The following is a 13,325-nucleotide window of genomic DNA, read 5'->3' as shown; positions in this document are numbered from 1 at the left end:
GGGAGGGCGGCTGAGTCTTTGTGGTCGCCAGGGGGCAGATGTGTAGGGCAACCTAAACCTACAACTAATCCACTCTTCCCCTGGCAGGACGTTGCAGAAGTCATAAATTCCATCCCTCTGCTGCAGCCGAGACAGATACGAGGGTTTTCAGAGTCGAGGGGATCCCCCTTCCACTCCCCACCGAGGGAAGCTTGGCGCTCTGAGCAGCCTGCAAGCTCTTTGATACCACATTTACGCTCAACAACTCTTTTCTCCGCCCGCACCCCCGGCCCCCACCGGCAGAGGGGAAATTGAGTCACTGGAAGGCGAGGCCAGAGTCGCCAGGGGAATGTGCGCCAACGCCAGCCTTCAGCGCCTTCCAGATGCTGGGAGGACGGGGAGGGACCTCCAGGAAAATACACAAAGTGGGGTGAGAGGGGGGAGCGGCAGGCTGGGCAGGAGCTGAGCCAGACACATGAAGAAACGCTGCCCAGGATCAAAGGAAATATGACATTTGAAAAGAATGTGCACGTCTGCTTGTGCTGCGGAGGCGGGCAGGGCGGGGGCGGTGTGTGTGGGATCCGGGGCTGGAGCGGGGTCGAGGTCTCTACCCCTGCCCTTCTCGCCTCCGCTTCCCAAGTTCCTCTGCCCGCCTCTTAGGTGGAGGCTGGCCGGACGTTTCAGGATGTTCCTCGCTCTCCCTCCCCGTGGGTCTCTCCTTCCTTTATTTCCGAGATGAAGCTGGAAGGGAAATGTAACCTGAGGAGACCAACCGAAGGGGAAAAAAAAGAAAAGAAAAGAAAAAATATCAAACCAGGCCGCCTCCCCGCTCGGCCTCGGAACATTCTTCCCTCCCCGCCCGCCTGGCTTCTTCTCCCCGCCCCTCCGGCGTCTGGGCCCTGGGCTCGCCGCCGGGGCAGCTCCGCACGTCACTGGGGTCCCCCGGGGCTGGGGGGGTCCCCAGGGCGGGCCAGAGGAAGGGTGGGAGGGAAGGGAGGGAAGGGAGGGAAGGGAGGGAAGGGAGGGGAGCCGCATCGGCCGCAGCGGAGCTCGGGCCGGCCGGGCCTGGCCAGCCCTCCCCTCTTTCCCGGCCCCGCCGAGCCTGTTTCTCATTAGAGTAACGGGCGCGGTCCCACCCCGGCTGCGGAGTGTTTGTAAACGTCTGACCCGAGGGCCGTCGCTTAACCCTTTAGATGCGGGGCTGGGGCGCCGCTGGGGGCGCGGCCCTGAGCCGGAGGGATTTAGATTAAAGATAGCTGCGGCTTGTTAGACAGGTTTGTAGCCTACAGTCTGCTAGGGGGAATGGTACCCGCCTCCCACCTCCCACCTCCCACCTCCCACCTCCCACCCCCCACTCCAGTCCGGCGTCCAAGTAACTAATCTCGATCTAAATCCCTCTCACACGACAGGGCCCCACCATGCTTGCCCTTCCTAGAAACTCCAGTCCGAGTCTTTCTTCCTCCTCCCGCACAGGTGACAGGTGTCCAACTCTGGGGCCCACAAGGTCGCTGGGCTGCGGGGCTCTGGTAAACCTGGTCAGGATTATCAGGAGAGCTGGAGCGGGTTGCCATCGGATCCGAGATTCATTCCAGACTAAAGTTCTAGGGAGGAGGGAGCCGACTTTCCTAAGGGGCTAATTAATGGCCCCTCTGGGCGGCTGAGACTAGGGCAGCGGTAAAGTCCGGCCTGGATCCTCGCCCATCAGGAGCCGTGGACCTTTGAACAGTGACCCGAGACCGCTAAATGTTCTTCATTTTGGGGGGAGGAGGAGAGATGACCGGTGGAGGGCCTGATTCGGTAGGTCAAAGGCTTCCAGAAGGCCTAGGCAGAGCGGCCTTAGGCTAGGGTCTTCAAAGGAATGGCTTTCTCCTCTTCAGAGCAGCCTGGAGCCATTCTCTAACCCCAGAGCCTGGCTGGCCTTAGGCTTGGAGGAAAAGGGGAGGAGAGGTGGTCCTTCCTTGCTAGTTGCTGGCTGCACAATTCTTCAGAAAGTGTCTTCCCCGGGCCCTCTACACTGTGGGCCCAGGATGTGGCCCCTTTAAGGCGCTCGGACCCGGAGCCCCTGAACTTAGACTAAGTTGGGGATTGTGGTGGTAGTGCTCCCTGCGGGGAAATGATTGTCACGACTGAGGGCCAATAGGCATCATTATGGTCCTACCACGTTTGAGAGACCGTTTTCCAATTCAGTTTTGTTCTTTTTTTTTTTTTTTTTTTGAGGGGGAGGGACTGGAGAGAGGAGAGAGAGAGAGAGAGAGAGAGAGAGAGGGAGGGAGGGAGGGAGGGAGGGAGGGACTGGGGGGGGGACAAGGGGCGCGTGGTTTTCCCATCTCATCCCTGGAGGAGGGGCTGGAGCATCCCGGGCAGCCAATCAGAGACAGGCTGGGGGGGCACTTTGAAGAAGTTTGGGGAAAAAAGTTTGGAAAAGTTTCTATAATAACGAGGGGGCGTCCGGAGGGAGGCGGCGGCGGCGGAGGAGGGGGCGTCTCAGAGAAGGGAGGGCGGGAGCCACGGGTCAAGATTCTGCAGCCTCCTGAGATCCCCCCTCCCACCCAGACCGGGACCTGGGGGCTCTGGCCGGATCCATGGGGGCAGCAAGCTGCGAGGATGAGGAGCTGGAATTTAAGCTGGTGTTCGGGGAGGAAAAGGAGGCCCCCCCGCTGGGCGCGGGGGGGTCGGGGGAAGGTCAGTGCGGGGCTGGGGAGGGGTCTTGGGGTCCGTGAGGGAAGGGCGCAGGGATCCTGAGTCTGGGGGCTTTCGGGCAGAGAGCCTGGGGTGAGAGATGAGGGGCTCAGCGGTTGAGGGGAGGTGCGGGGCTCGGGGGTCTGCGGAGGTGAGGCTGGGGACCCGGCACCACTTTCTCCTTTTTAGGTCGTGACTGGGGTGGGGGTGGGGGGTGCCGTTGGCTGCGCGCCGCCTCTCGGCTGGGCTGTCACTGGGATGCGGGGCGGGCGGGAACAGCGGTCCCGAGAGCCCCGGGCGCTGCCAGGGAAAGGGGAGATTGGGCTCCGGAGCTTGCCCCTTGGGGACCGAGCCCTGGGCCCGCAGACGGGACGCCAGGGGCTGGGGGCGCTCTCAGGCCCAGCCGGGCGCCCCTCCCCCTCCCCCGTCTGGCCGCAATGAGAGGCAGATGGCGGGGATTGAGCCGGGGGCGGCGGCCGCCGCTCGCACGGAATCCGCGCAGCCCGCGCCACCCCTCCCTCGCCCGGCCGGCGCGCGGCACCCCTCCGCTGCACCCCCACCCCCAGATTGGGGGGAGTGAGGGAGGAGCCACCTTCCCTTGTCATCACAGCCCTGGAGCCCCCCTTCCCCTGGCCACCGTTGCGATGGCAACTGGGGCTCCTGCCAGCGCCGTTTGGGGGTTTGGGAACCGCTGCTAATTGGGTTCATGTGTGAGTCGCCCCCAGCTCAGCCCAATGCTTCCTTAAACACGCCTCCAGGCCCAGCTCCAGCCCCTCTCGACCCGCCTCTCTTACCTTGAGACCCGCCCCGTCTGGTACCCCAGGTCCCAGGGCCAGGAGCTCAGAGTGTGATGTTCTCTGCGTAGGAAAAGACCTGACACGTCTGGCTCCATCCATCTCCTCCACCTTCCCAAGGCCAACTTTGCTTTTGTCTTTGTGGCTCTGAAGGGCATCTCAGAGACCTCTCTTTACTGAGGAGGGGGCAGCATACCAGACTTGGGAGGCTGCCCGCTCAAGGAACCTAGACATCTCACCTGCTTCTCTCTCTCCCCATCTCCTGTGACGTCCCTCTCTCTGTCTCCTTCCCTTCCCATTTTGACAGAACTGGACTCAGAGGACACCCCACCATGCTGCCGTCTGGGCCTGGGGGAGCCCCCTCCCTATGGTGCTGCCCCTATTGGCATTCCCCGGCCCCCACCCCCTCGGCCTGGCATGCACTCCCCACCACCCCGCCCGGCCCCCTCACCTGGCACTTGGGAGAGCCAGCCAGCCCGGTCAGTGAGGCTGGGGGGGCCGGGAGGGGGCTCCGGGGGGGCTGGGGGAGGCCGTGTTCTTGAGTGTCCCAGCATCCGCATCACCTCTATCTCTCCCACTCCTGACCCGCCAGCTGCGCTGGAGGACAACCCAGATGCCTGGGGGGAAGGATCCCCCAGGGATTACCCCCCACCAGAAGGCTTTGGAGGCTACCGAGAGGCAGGGGGCCAGGGCGGGGGTCCCTTCTTCAGCCCGAGCCCTGGCAGCAGCAGCCTGTCTTCCTGGAGCTTCTTCTCAGATGCCTCTGACGAGGCAGCCTTGTATGCAGCCTGTGACGAGGTGGAGTCTGAGCTAAATGAGGCGGCCTCCCGCTTTGGCCTAGGCTCCCCACTGCCCTCACCCCGGGCCTCCCCGAGGCCGTGGACCCCCGATGACCCCTGGAGCCTGTATGGTCCGAGCCCTGGAGGCCGGGGTCCAGAGGATAGCTGGCTACTCCTCAGCGCTCCTGGGCCCACCCCCGCTTCCCCACGACCTGCCTCTCCATGTGGCAAGCGGCGCTATTCCAGCTCAGGAACCCCATCTTCGGCTTCCCCAGCTCTGTCCCGCCGAGGCAGCCTAGGGGAGGAGGGGCCTGAGCCACCTCCAGCACCCCCATTGCCTCTGGTCCGGGACCCGGGCTCCCCTGGCCCCTTTGACTACACGGGGGCCCCACCAGCCGAGAGCATCCCTCAGAAGACCCGGAGGACTTCCAGCGAGCAGGCAGTGGCCCTGCCTCGGTCTGAGGAGCCTGCCCCGTGCAATGGGAAGCTGCCTTCGGGAGTAGAGGAGGCTGGGGCTCCTCCCGGGGGTCCTCGGAAGGAGGTTGCCGGCATGGACTACCTGGCGGTGCCTTCCCCACTGGCTTGGTCCAAGGCCCGGACTGGGGGACACAGCCCCGTCTTCAGGTGAGGGTTGTGTCTGACACCACTGCTGTCTCCAGTCATCTCACCCAGGGAGCAGGAGGGCCAAGGGATGGGTTTGAAGATAGGTCCTAGTTCTGTGTCCTTGGCATTTCCAAAGAGAATCTGCTACCAGCTTGGCTGCTGGGAAACTACTCAGTTTTAGGGAGAATTTAAAAAACGCACCCCCTTTGGACAGATGATTTGCAAAAGGACAGTCACTCCCTGTGGATCAATTAGAAAAAGCCCCTCCAGCCCCAGAAGGACCATGTGGGTAAAGGAGGAATTCCTCTAGGGTGTCCTCCACCCCCAGCTCGCTGCTGGAACATGGGCTGGATTTCAGCCCTACAATGGGCAGCAGGAAGTCTCCCTTCTCTAACTCAATTTCTAAGGCCTGACTTGTGGCTTAAAAGTATACCTGCTAGATTTGAATAAAGTAGCATGTATTTGCAAGTCAAAGGATTCATATTAAACCAAGCAGTTCTTGCCGTTCTTCTACACCTTCCACCCTCAAAGAACCTTGTCCATTTCAATAATCCTAAAACTTTGATGTCAGATCAAGCTGGCTCCATCCAGAAAAGTTTCCCTTAGTTGTTTCCAGACGTTGCCAAGTATCACCTGGGGGCAATTACCGGTTGAGACTCCCTGGCCTAGGGTGTCTGGGCACTCACTACAGGAAAGTTGCAGATCCGTAACCCCCAGCTTTCTGGAACCCACCTGTCCAGCCCCAGCTAGTGGAAAGGGCGCTGGCCTGGGAACGGATGTGCTCAGTCCCGGCTCTGTCAGTTGCTGGCTTGCTTAGCCCTCTACGTTCCACCCGCAGTTTCTTTATTTGGGCTTAACCAATTAACAAAGGGGTTAATTTCTGAGACCTTTTCTGGTCTGAAGTTGTGCTTCTTTTTTTTTTAAATGTGGGATCTTAGTTCCCCGACCAGGGATCAAACCCACGACCCCTGCAGTGGAGGGGCAGAGTCCTAACCACTGGACCACCAAGGAAGTCCCTGAAGTTGTGCTTCTTTACTTGACTCTTCCTATCCAGGCTTGGGGGTTAAACTGGGCTTGGGGTTCCTCTGTATCCAGACCCTGTGTTCAGAGCTGGGAAGAAGGGAGTCTCAGTCCTGGTGCCCATTTACATACCCTCAACTCAAGGGGCTCTGAGGGGTCTGTCCCCCATCTCCCCTGCTTCTGGACTTGTGGACTGTTTTACTTCGGCTATAATTTTCTTTCTCCCATACCCACTGCCGCTTCCCCCTTCACATCCTGGGGAGCTGGGACCCAGGGCTGCCCTGATTGGGGTGTGAGGCTGCGGGTGATCAGTGCTCTTCTCTCTGTCTCTGTCCAGGACCTCTGCCCTCCCCCCGCTGGACTGGCCTCTGCCCAGCCAGTATGAACAGCTGGAGCTGAGGATCGAGGTACAGCCCAGAGCCCACCACCGGGCCCACTATGAGACAGAGGGCAGCCGGGGAGCTGTCAAAGCTGCCCCTGGTGGTCACCCCATTGTCAAGGTAAGGGGCAGAAGCCAGGCCTGGTAGCCTCTCTCCTCTCCAGTCCCAGATCCCTGCAGATGGGCTCCAGCTGTGCAGACCCATGGCACTGCCCTTTCCCACACTCCCTCTCAGCAATGACCCTGCAGGCGGCCTGGGGGAGGGACTGGTGTTAGGGGAGGAAGGGTGCACTTCAAGGACCCGGATGTACTTTCTACTCCTCTGTCCCTCCACCCCCGCTCCACTCATCCCATGGGACACCGGCCTTATGTCTACTCTGGAAAATGGTGGCCTGCCAGATGTGGGGGAGGGGTCGGGCTGAGGCCAAAGTTCACTGGGAGTTAGGTTGTCTCTGTTGAGTTGGGCCAGTCTCCCTTGGAAGATTTTCCCCTTTGCCCAGCCCAGTTTGGGCCTCATTCCAAGAATAACACTGAACTCCAGGCCACGTTTTCACCACAACTGGTGGAGAAACTAGTGCCCAATCTCCCCCTGGAAATCCCTTCCAGGATATCCTTTCTCTTTCACTCCTCTCCAGGGGTGGACTGAAAACTTAGGGATGGATGAAGGATGAGACAGTGGGGATTTCAACTGGGTGGCCTTTGTCTCCCTCTGCCAGCTCCTAGGCTACAGTGAGAAGCCACTGACCCTACAGATGTTCATCGGCACCGCAGATGAGAGGAACCTGCGACCTCACGCTTTCTATCAGGTGCACCGCATCACGGGCAAGATGGTGGCCACGGCCAGCTACGAAGCTGTAGTCAGTGGTACCAAGGTGTTGGAGATGACCCTGCTCCCTGAGAACAACATGGCAGCCAAGTAGGTTCCAACTCCACTTCCCTTCATTCTGCGGGCTTGAGGACTAGCCTTTTGCATGGGGTCTAAGCTGGGTCCACTCTTCCTCTCCCCAGAAGAGTTAGACATCATCCCTAGGAGGTGTCAGGCGTTCTCACCATCTAGAAGGGGACTTTGGGGCTGGGGAGTACTCTGGAGAGGCCACTTCTGGGTTCCGATAGCCCCCCCATAGTCTCCCAGAGAAGGTCATTTAGGGCTTTGGATGGAGGGTGATTCTGGCATCAGCTGGGAGGGCTTGCCTTCCGTTCTTGGCTTCAGCATTGACTGTGCCGGAATCCTGAAGCTTCGGAATTCAGACATTGAGCTGCGGAAGGGTGAGACGGACATCGGGCGCAAGAACACACGCGTGCGGCTGGTATTCAGGGTACACGTGCCCCAAGGCAGCGGGAAGGTCATCTCGGTGCAGACAGCATCGGTGCCCATCGAGTGCTGTGAGCAAAGAAGCCCTGTAGCATCTCTCTGTCTCTGGCTAACTTCTTGTCTGTGTGTCTGTCTGCCCATCTCCTCTGCAGAATGTGCGGTGCCCTGCTGGTCCTGGGGACACCTGTAAAGGACCCAGCCCTTATTTCTATCACGGATGGGCTGGGGGAAGTGTTCTACTTTGCCCCTGCTCCATCTGCCCCTGGGTATCCCCCATGTATTTGTTTGCATAGCTCTTAGGCCTACCCTGTTCATCTCTGTCTTTCTGCCCAGGAGTGGTTCCTCACATGGTCTGTGTGACCCCAGAGAGACCATTGTTTTTCTTGTGTGTCTGCTTCTGAGGAGGGCTCCTCCAGGGCCCTGTGACAGTTATTCTAGGGAGGGTTGGGGCACAGGAGGCTGTCCTCTCCATACCAGCCAGCCAGGCCTTTCCTGCACTGCTCTGCAGCCCAGCGCTCAGCTCAGGAGCTGCCCCAGGTGGAGGCCTACAGCCCCAGTGCCTGCTCCGTGACGGGAGGGGAGGAACTAGTGCTGACTGGCTCCAACTTCCTGCCTGACTCCAAGGTGGTGTTCATCGAGAGGGGCCCTGGTGAGTATCTGTGGGGAGGTGGGGAGGGCAGGCAGGAAGAGCTTGGAACGGGAGGGTGAATGATTTCTGGCACTGTCTCTAAACTAGCAAGTTGAGCCTCAATTTCCTTATCTGTAAAATGGGGCAGATAGACCGCCCGTCCTGTTATACTGTCTCCTTCCCATGCGTACTCTGGGCATCTGAAACGCTCAGGATGGCAAATAAATGTAAGAAATACACATTCTTTTATTGAGGAGTCAGCTTTGAGCTAATTTACCCCCATGTGGCTGGGGAAGATGAGAAGGAAAGAGGTGACTTGTACCCTCACAGGTGGACCCTGAGCCCCTCCTGAGTTATGGGACTGGCAGCACAGCTGTGATTACAGGAGGCTGTGAGGTGCCCCAGAATAGAGCTGCCGGGGTGGAGAAGGGAAGACTGAGGGGCCCAGGTATACTCACCAACCTGAGGCCTCTGCTCTCCCCAACCCTGCCCACCCAAAGCCCCAGCCCTATCCTCAAGTTTAGCACCCCAGGACCGTATCAGAGCAGAGTCAGAGGTTCTGGGTCATGAGACTTGGGGTCTCATAGCCTCCCTTCAAGCTGAGACCCTTTCCTACCCTTGAACTTCTTTCCAGCTCTGTCATGGGAGGGGATGTTTAGAGTTGCATGAGAGGGTTCCAGAGTTGTTTCTGGTCCCTGGACTGGCCCTGCCATTTCTCTTGGCCTCAGCTTGTGGCTCTAGATCTTGGAGACTGTTTTAAACCCTGCCTGTCCTATTGGGTTGAGTAAACATGCAGCGAGCTCCTCTGTGAGCTAGGCCTTGTCAGGACCTTCTGAGTCTGGCCTTGGCTCCAGCAGGAGGGGAAATGGCAGAGGCCTGGGCATGGGGTAAGGGGTAGGGGCCGTGCGGCTGGGCTGGAGCTCCCTGTTCTTCCTGCACAGATGGAAAGCTGCAATGGGAGGAGGAGGCCACAGTGAACCGGTTGCAGAGCAATGAGGTACCCGTGTTACTAGGGTCCCCCCTGTGGGTGGGAGTGGGGTGGGAGAAGTCAGGAGATTCTCAGCCGGCTCCCTTGCGCTTGGGAGTGGACTCCAGCAGCTACCTGTTCTTTTCTAGAGGAAGCAACCTGGCCACTCTGGAAGCAGGGACACCTCTAGGGAATGAACTTTGCTCCTTTGTAAATGGAAAAAGCCAGGAGGTGGTGTTAGGGTACTTGGAAGGCCTGGGCTGAGCCTAGATCCCTGAGGGCCCCCTGCCTCATCCTCTGCTCTTCCCCAGGTGACGCTGACCCTGACCATCCCCGAGTACAGCAACAAGCGGGTGTCCCGGCCAGTCCAGGTCTACTTTTACGTCTCCAACGGGCGGAGGAAGCGCAGTCCTACCCAGAGTTTCAAGTTCCTGCCTGGTGCGCTCCGGAACAGCCCATGGTGTGGGGATGCGGACGTGGGGACTGATGCAGGGGCACAGGGATGCAGTGAGGGGTCAAGGGAGGGACGAGACCTAGGGATAGAAGAGACCTAGGGTTGGAGGGTGCGCGGCGGGGAGACTGCCAGCCCTCTCACCAGCGTGTCCTCCTTCCCATCCGTCCAGTGATCTTCAAGGAGGAGCCTCTACCGGACGCATCTCTCCGGGGCTTCCCTTCAGCATCGGGCCCCCACTTTGGCTCTGACATGGACTTCTCACCACCCAGGCCCCCCTACCCCTCCTATCCCCATGAAGACCCTGCTTATGAAACTCCTTACCTGTCAGAAGGCTTCAGCTATGGCACGCCCCCTCTGTACCCCCAGACGGGGCCCCCGCCATCCTACAGACCTGGCCCGCGGATGTTCCCTGAGACTGGGGGTACCACAGGTTGCGCTCGCCCACCTCCAGTCTCATTCCTTCCCCGGCCCTTCCCTAGTGACCCCTATGGAGGACGGGGCTCCCCCTTTCCCCTGGGGCTGCCGTTCCCTCCTCCAGCCCCCTTCCGGCCTCCACTACCTTCATCCCCACCACTTGAAGGCCCCTTCGCTCCCCAGAGCAGTGTTCACCCCCCACCTGCTGAGGGATACAGTGAGGTAGGGCCAAGCTATGGCCCTGGGGAGGGGGCTCCGGAGCAGGAGAAGTCCAGGGGTGGCTACGGCGGCAGCTTCCGAGACAGTGTCCCTATCCAGGGTATCACGCTGGAGGAAGGTGGGTGTGGGACCAGGGGCTGCGAGTGTGAGTGTGTGCAAGAGATTGCTCTGCATGTTTGCTGAGGGCTGGAGCTTGGCTTCCCAGAGGTTGGGCCTCCGTGGTCCCTCAGGGCCAGCTGGAGGGCCTAAGGAGGCCAGTGCTTGGTGCGTGTGGCCAGCTGAATCCCGTTGAATTCTGAAGGGGGCACGGAGTACCTGCCTAACCTTTCTGCTGCCTCGGCCCTTGGCCCCAGATCACTGAATCTCAGGGCTAGAAGTACTTGCAGGATCATTCAGTCTAGCTCCCTCAATTTGCAGATCCAGGCAGTGAATTTCAGAGAGGGGCAGTGGCTTGCTGGTGTCCCAGCCGAGCACGTTTTCCCTTGCCTAAGCTTCTCCCCCTAAACCTGGTGACAGTGGTCTGGATTGGTGGTGAGGGGCCTTCCTATTTCGCCTCTCTTTCCTCCCACTGGCTACACCCACCTCCGGCCCTGCTGACAGCGACTGCCCTGACGCTGCAGGCCAAGCCAGCAGGAAGGGGGCCTGAGAACCCACGTGGATGGAGTTCAGCAAGATTTGACTGAGAGCAGGGGTCAGGACACAGTGGGGAAACTGAGGCCCGGTGGTAGAGAAGCCAGTGCAGGAGGAGCCTGGAGGCATCCTAGACGGAGGCCTGCCTGGAAGGGATTGGGGGTCTCTGGAAAAGGAGGCGACCTGCCCCTTGCCCAGTCTCTCAACTGCCCCTCCTTTACAGTGAGTGAGATCATTGGCCGAGACCTGAGTGGCTTCCCTGCACCTCCTGGAGAAGAGCCTCCCGCCTGAACCATCGCCTGGCCCCCGCTCCCCCCTGCCCTGCCCACTTTCCCTTCATCCTGGGATGGCGGTTCCAGAGGCTTGGGGGCCAATCTAGTTCCTCTTTCCCCAGTTTCTTGCCTGCTCTCCCCTGCCCTCCCTTCCCTCCCCTAGCTGAGGTGTGGCCCCCGGGGCCTGGTGCTGCCTTGGAGGGCTGGGGGCCGGGGAATGTGGAGGCCTGGGATGGGGGTGGACCCTGGGGGGGTACTGGGAGCGAGGACTGGAGGACTGCCGGGAGTGAAGGCCGTGTCTAGATTGTGTACAGCCCACGGTGCTGGGAGTCTGGGGCCAGGTTGATGGGTAATAAACTGCTCGCTGACTAGTGTTTCAGGCTCCAAAACTCTTTGGAGAGAGAGATGGGGCAGCTTACTCTAGCCCTGGCCAGAGGAGGCTTAGAACCTGGGAAGGGATGGGATGTGGCTGGGAAGATTGCATCCCAAAGAGTGTCAGTGCAAGGGGGTGGGGAGGGTTTGAAGGGTCTCAGAGGCTCCCTAACTGGGGTGAGGTCGGGAGCCAGGGCTTGTAGACCTCTCCTCCCTGGGGATTCAGTTTCCTTTAGGAGCTTTGGGAAAATCTGTGTATTTTCAAGTTACTTTCTCTTGCCACCACCGAGATGATTCTGATTCATAACCAAGGTCAGGAAACACCAGTCTAGTCCCTCTCCCTCATTTACAAAGGAGGAGTCTATGGCTCAGAGAGGGAAGGGGGCTTGCCATATGTCACACAGCTAATCAATAGCAGGTTGAATGCTGCACTTCTGGGCTCCTGCCCCCAGCCTGCCCTCAGATGTCCTAACCCATGGAGGTCAGGCCCCTGAAGCTTATCTCCCTGGAGCAGGGTAGGAGATGAGGGAGGGCTGGCATGGGTCCATCCACACTCTGGATTCTCCAAACTTTGGGGTCTGTGAAGACATTCTGGAAAGATCTATGTTTCAGAGGTAGACTGCAGGAAGCCAAGCAGCTCCCCAGTTGCCCTGACATGGCCTGAGCTCCGGCCTTTCCCACAGGTATACCCACATATCACCACTGACAGGCCCGGCCTGGAAACCTAGTTTGCCCCATGTCTTGACAGCCTAGGGGGCCAAGTCCCCAGTGGGTTGGGGAGAGCCTGGCATACAGGAGGCACTGAGGACCACTGGCCCAGCTGCAGGGGGCCATACCCCAAAGATGTTCCGGGTGTTAGTACTCGGGAGACTTGCCTCCTCTCAAGGCTGGTATGTCCAGTGCGTCTAGACAGGCCTGGCAAGTGCCCATGTGTTCAGCTGTGGGTGTGACAGAAGCTGGCTCTGGAATGGAGGACTGGAGAACGAGGATGACCCCTGGTCTTGTCACTGCTGTTTTGCAATGAATTTCCTTTATCTTCCTGAACACAAACTGCTGCGAACCAGACTGATATCAGGTGATTGGCTCACCGGGCCATGGCTGCTTCTCAAAGGTACCCTCCAGCAGGACTAGAGTCATCACCCACAGCAGGAGGGACCCAGGGCACACGTGTCCTGGCCAGCACCATTCAGCTCCCCCTCCAAGATCTCTGACAGGCGGCGAGTCAGCCTCTGTGAATGAAAAGCTATAGTGATGGGGACTCGCTGCCTCCCAGGGCAGACTGTTACACTCTCTGCCATAGCACTGCCACTCATTCATTGCCCGGCATTTATTGAGCAGCTACTAAGTGCCAGCCAGTGCGTCCTGGAGGACCTCATAGCCTCATGGGGTGACAGTAAGTAAACACACATTATAACTCAACAATTCAACTCAGTAAATGTTTCTTGTACAGATAGTATGTCAGGTCTTGGGTGGGGGGAGTAGACAATTTTAATATGGGGAAGGAGCAGAACACAGGGGCACTCCATCCAGCTGTGGGGGTCAGAGGGAACTTCAGGGGTGACTTCTAGACTGGGATCTGAAGCATGACTGGGAACTGACTGGGCTGAGAGTAGGGGAAGGGCAGGCCAGGCAGAGCCACCAGATGGGCCATGTCTTGGAGGAGAGAGGCAAACAGGGAGGGCCAGCAGGTGGAGGGCTTGGCACGCTCGTGGGACTGGTGAAGTTCTGGAAGTGGGGACCAGAGAGGGAAGCAGGGGCTGGGTTCTGAGGGGCCTTGTAGCCACGCTAGGAAGCTTAGTTATCCAAGGATAATGGGCGCTTTCC

At 59.4% G+C, this 13,325-nt stretch overlaps 1 protein-coding gene across 4 annotated transcripts; it reads left to right on the top strand.

Annotated features, from left to right (window-relative positions):
* Positions 1 to 1,752: 1,752 nt before the first annotated feature.
* Positions 1,753 to 11,148, top strand: NFATC4 (nuclear factor of activated T cells 4). 4 transcript variants are annotated; one of them, XM_065872759.1, is made up of 11 exons: positions 1,753 to 1,825; positions 2,533 to 2,661; positions 3,760 to 4,855; positions 6,192 to 6,354; positions 6,950 to 7,149; positions 7,444 to 7,616; positions 8,054 to 8,194; positions 9,115 to 9,170; positions 9,452 to 9,578; positions 9,764 to 10,024; positions 11,081 to 11,148. In XM_065872759.1, the coding sequence occupies exons 2-11, from the start codon at positions 2,562 to 2,564 to the stop codon at positions 11,146 to 11,148; spliced, it is 2,385 nt and encodes a 794-aa protein (XP_065728831.1). In that variant the 5' UTR covers positions 1,753 to 1,825; positions 2,533 to 2,561. The 4 variants fall into 4 exon arrangements, with proteins under 4 accessions (XP_065728831.1, XP_065728829.1, XP_065728833.1 ...); XM_065872757.1 differs by having other exon boundaries at positions 9,764 to 10,345; XM_065872761.1 differs by lacking the exons at positions 1,753 to 1,825; positions 2,533 to 2,661 and adding an exon at positions 3,547 to 3,608 and having other exon boundaries at positions 3,763 to 4,855.
* The last annotated feature ends 2,177 nt before the right edge of the window (positions 11,149 to 13,325 follow it).

Source organism: Phocoena phocoena, chromosome 2 (genome assembly GCF_963924675.1).
Source record: "Phocoena phocoena chromosome 2, mPhoPho1.1, whole genome shotgun sequence".
In the NCBI taxonomy this organism is placed as follows: Eukaryota; Metazoa; Chordata; class Mammalia; order Artiodactyla; family Phocoenidae; genus Phocoena; species Phocoena phocoena.
Note: the sequence above shows the minus strand (reverse complement) of the source record. Positions and strands in the feature narration are given on the sequence as shown.

Bases quoted from the DNA above. Each gene is read 5' to 3' on its own strand.
- NFATC4 (XM_065872757.1), top strand. From the start codon at position 2,562: ATGGGGGCAGCAAGCTGCGAGGATGAGGAGCTGGAATTTAAGCTGGTG. The intron at 2,662-3,759 runs GTCAGTGCGGGG...CCATTTTGACAG, and splicing joins CGCGGGGGGGTCGGGGGAAG to AACTGGACTCAGAGGACACC. The intron at 7,150-7,443 runs GTAGGTTCCAAC...TCTTGGCTTCAG, and splicing joins GAGAACAACATGGCAGCCAA to CATTGACTGTGCCGGAATCC.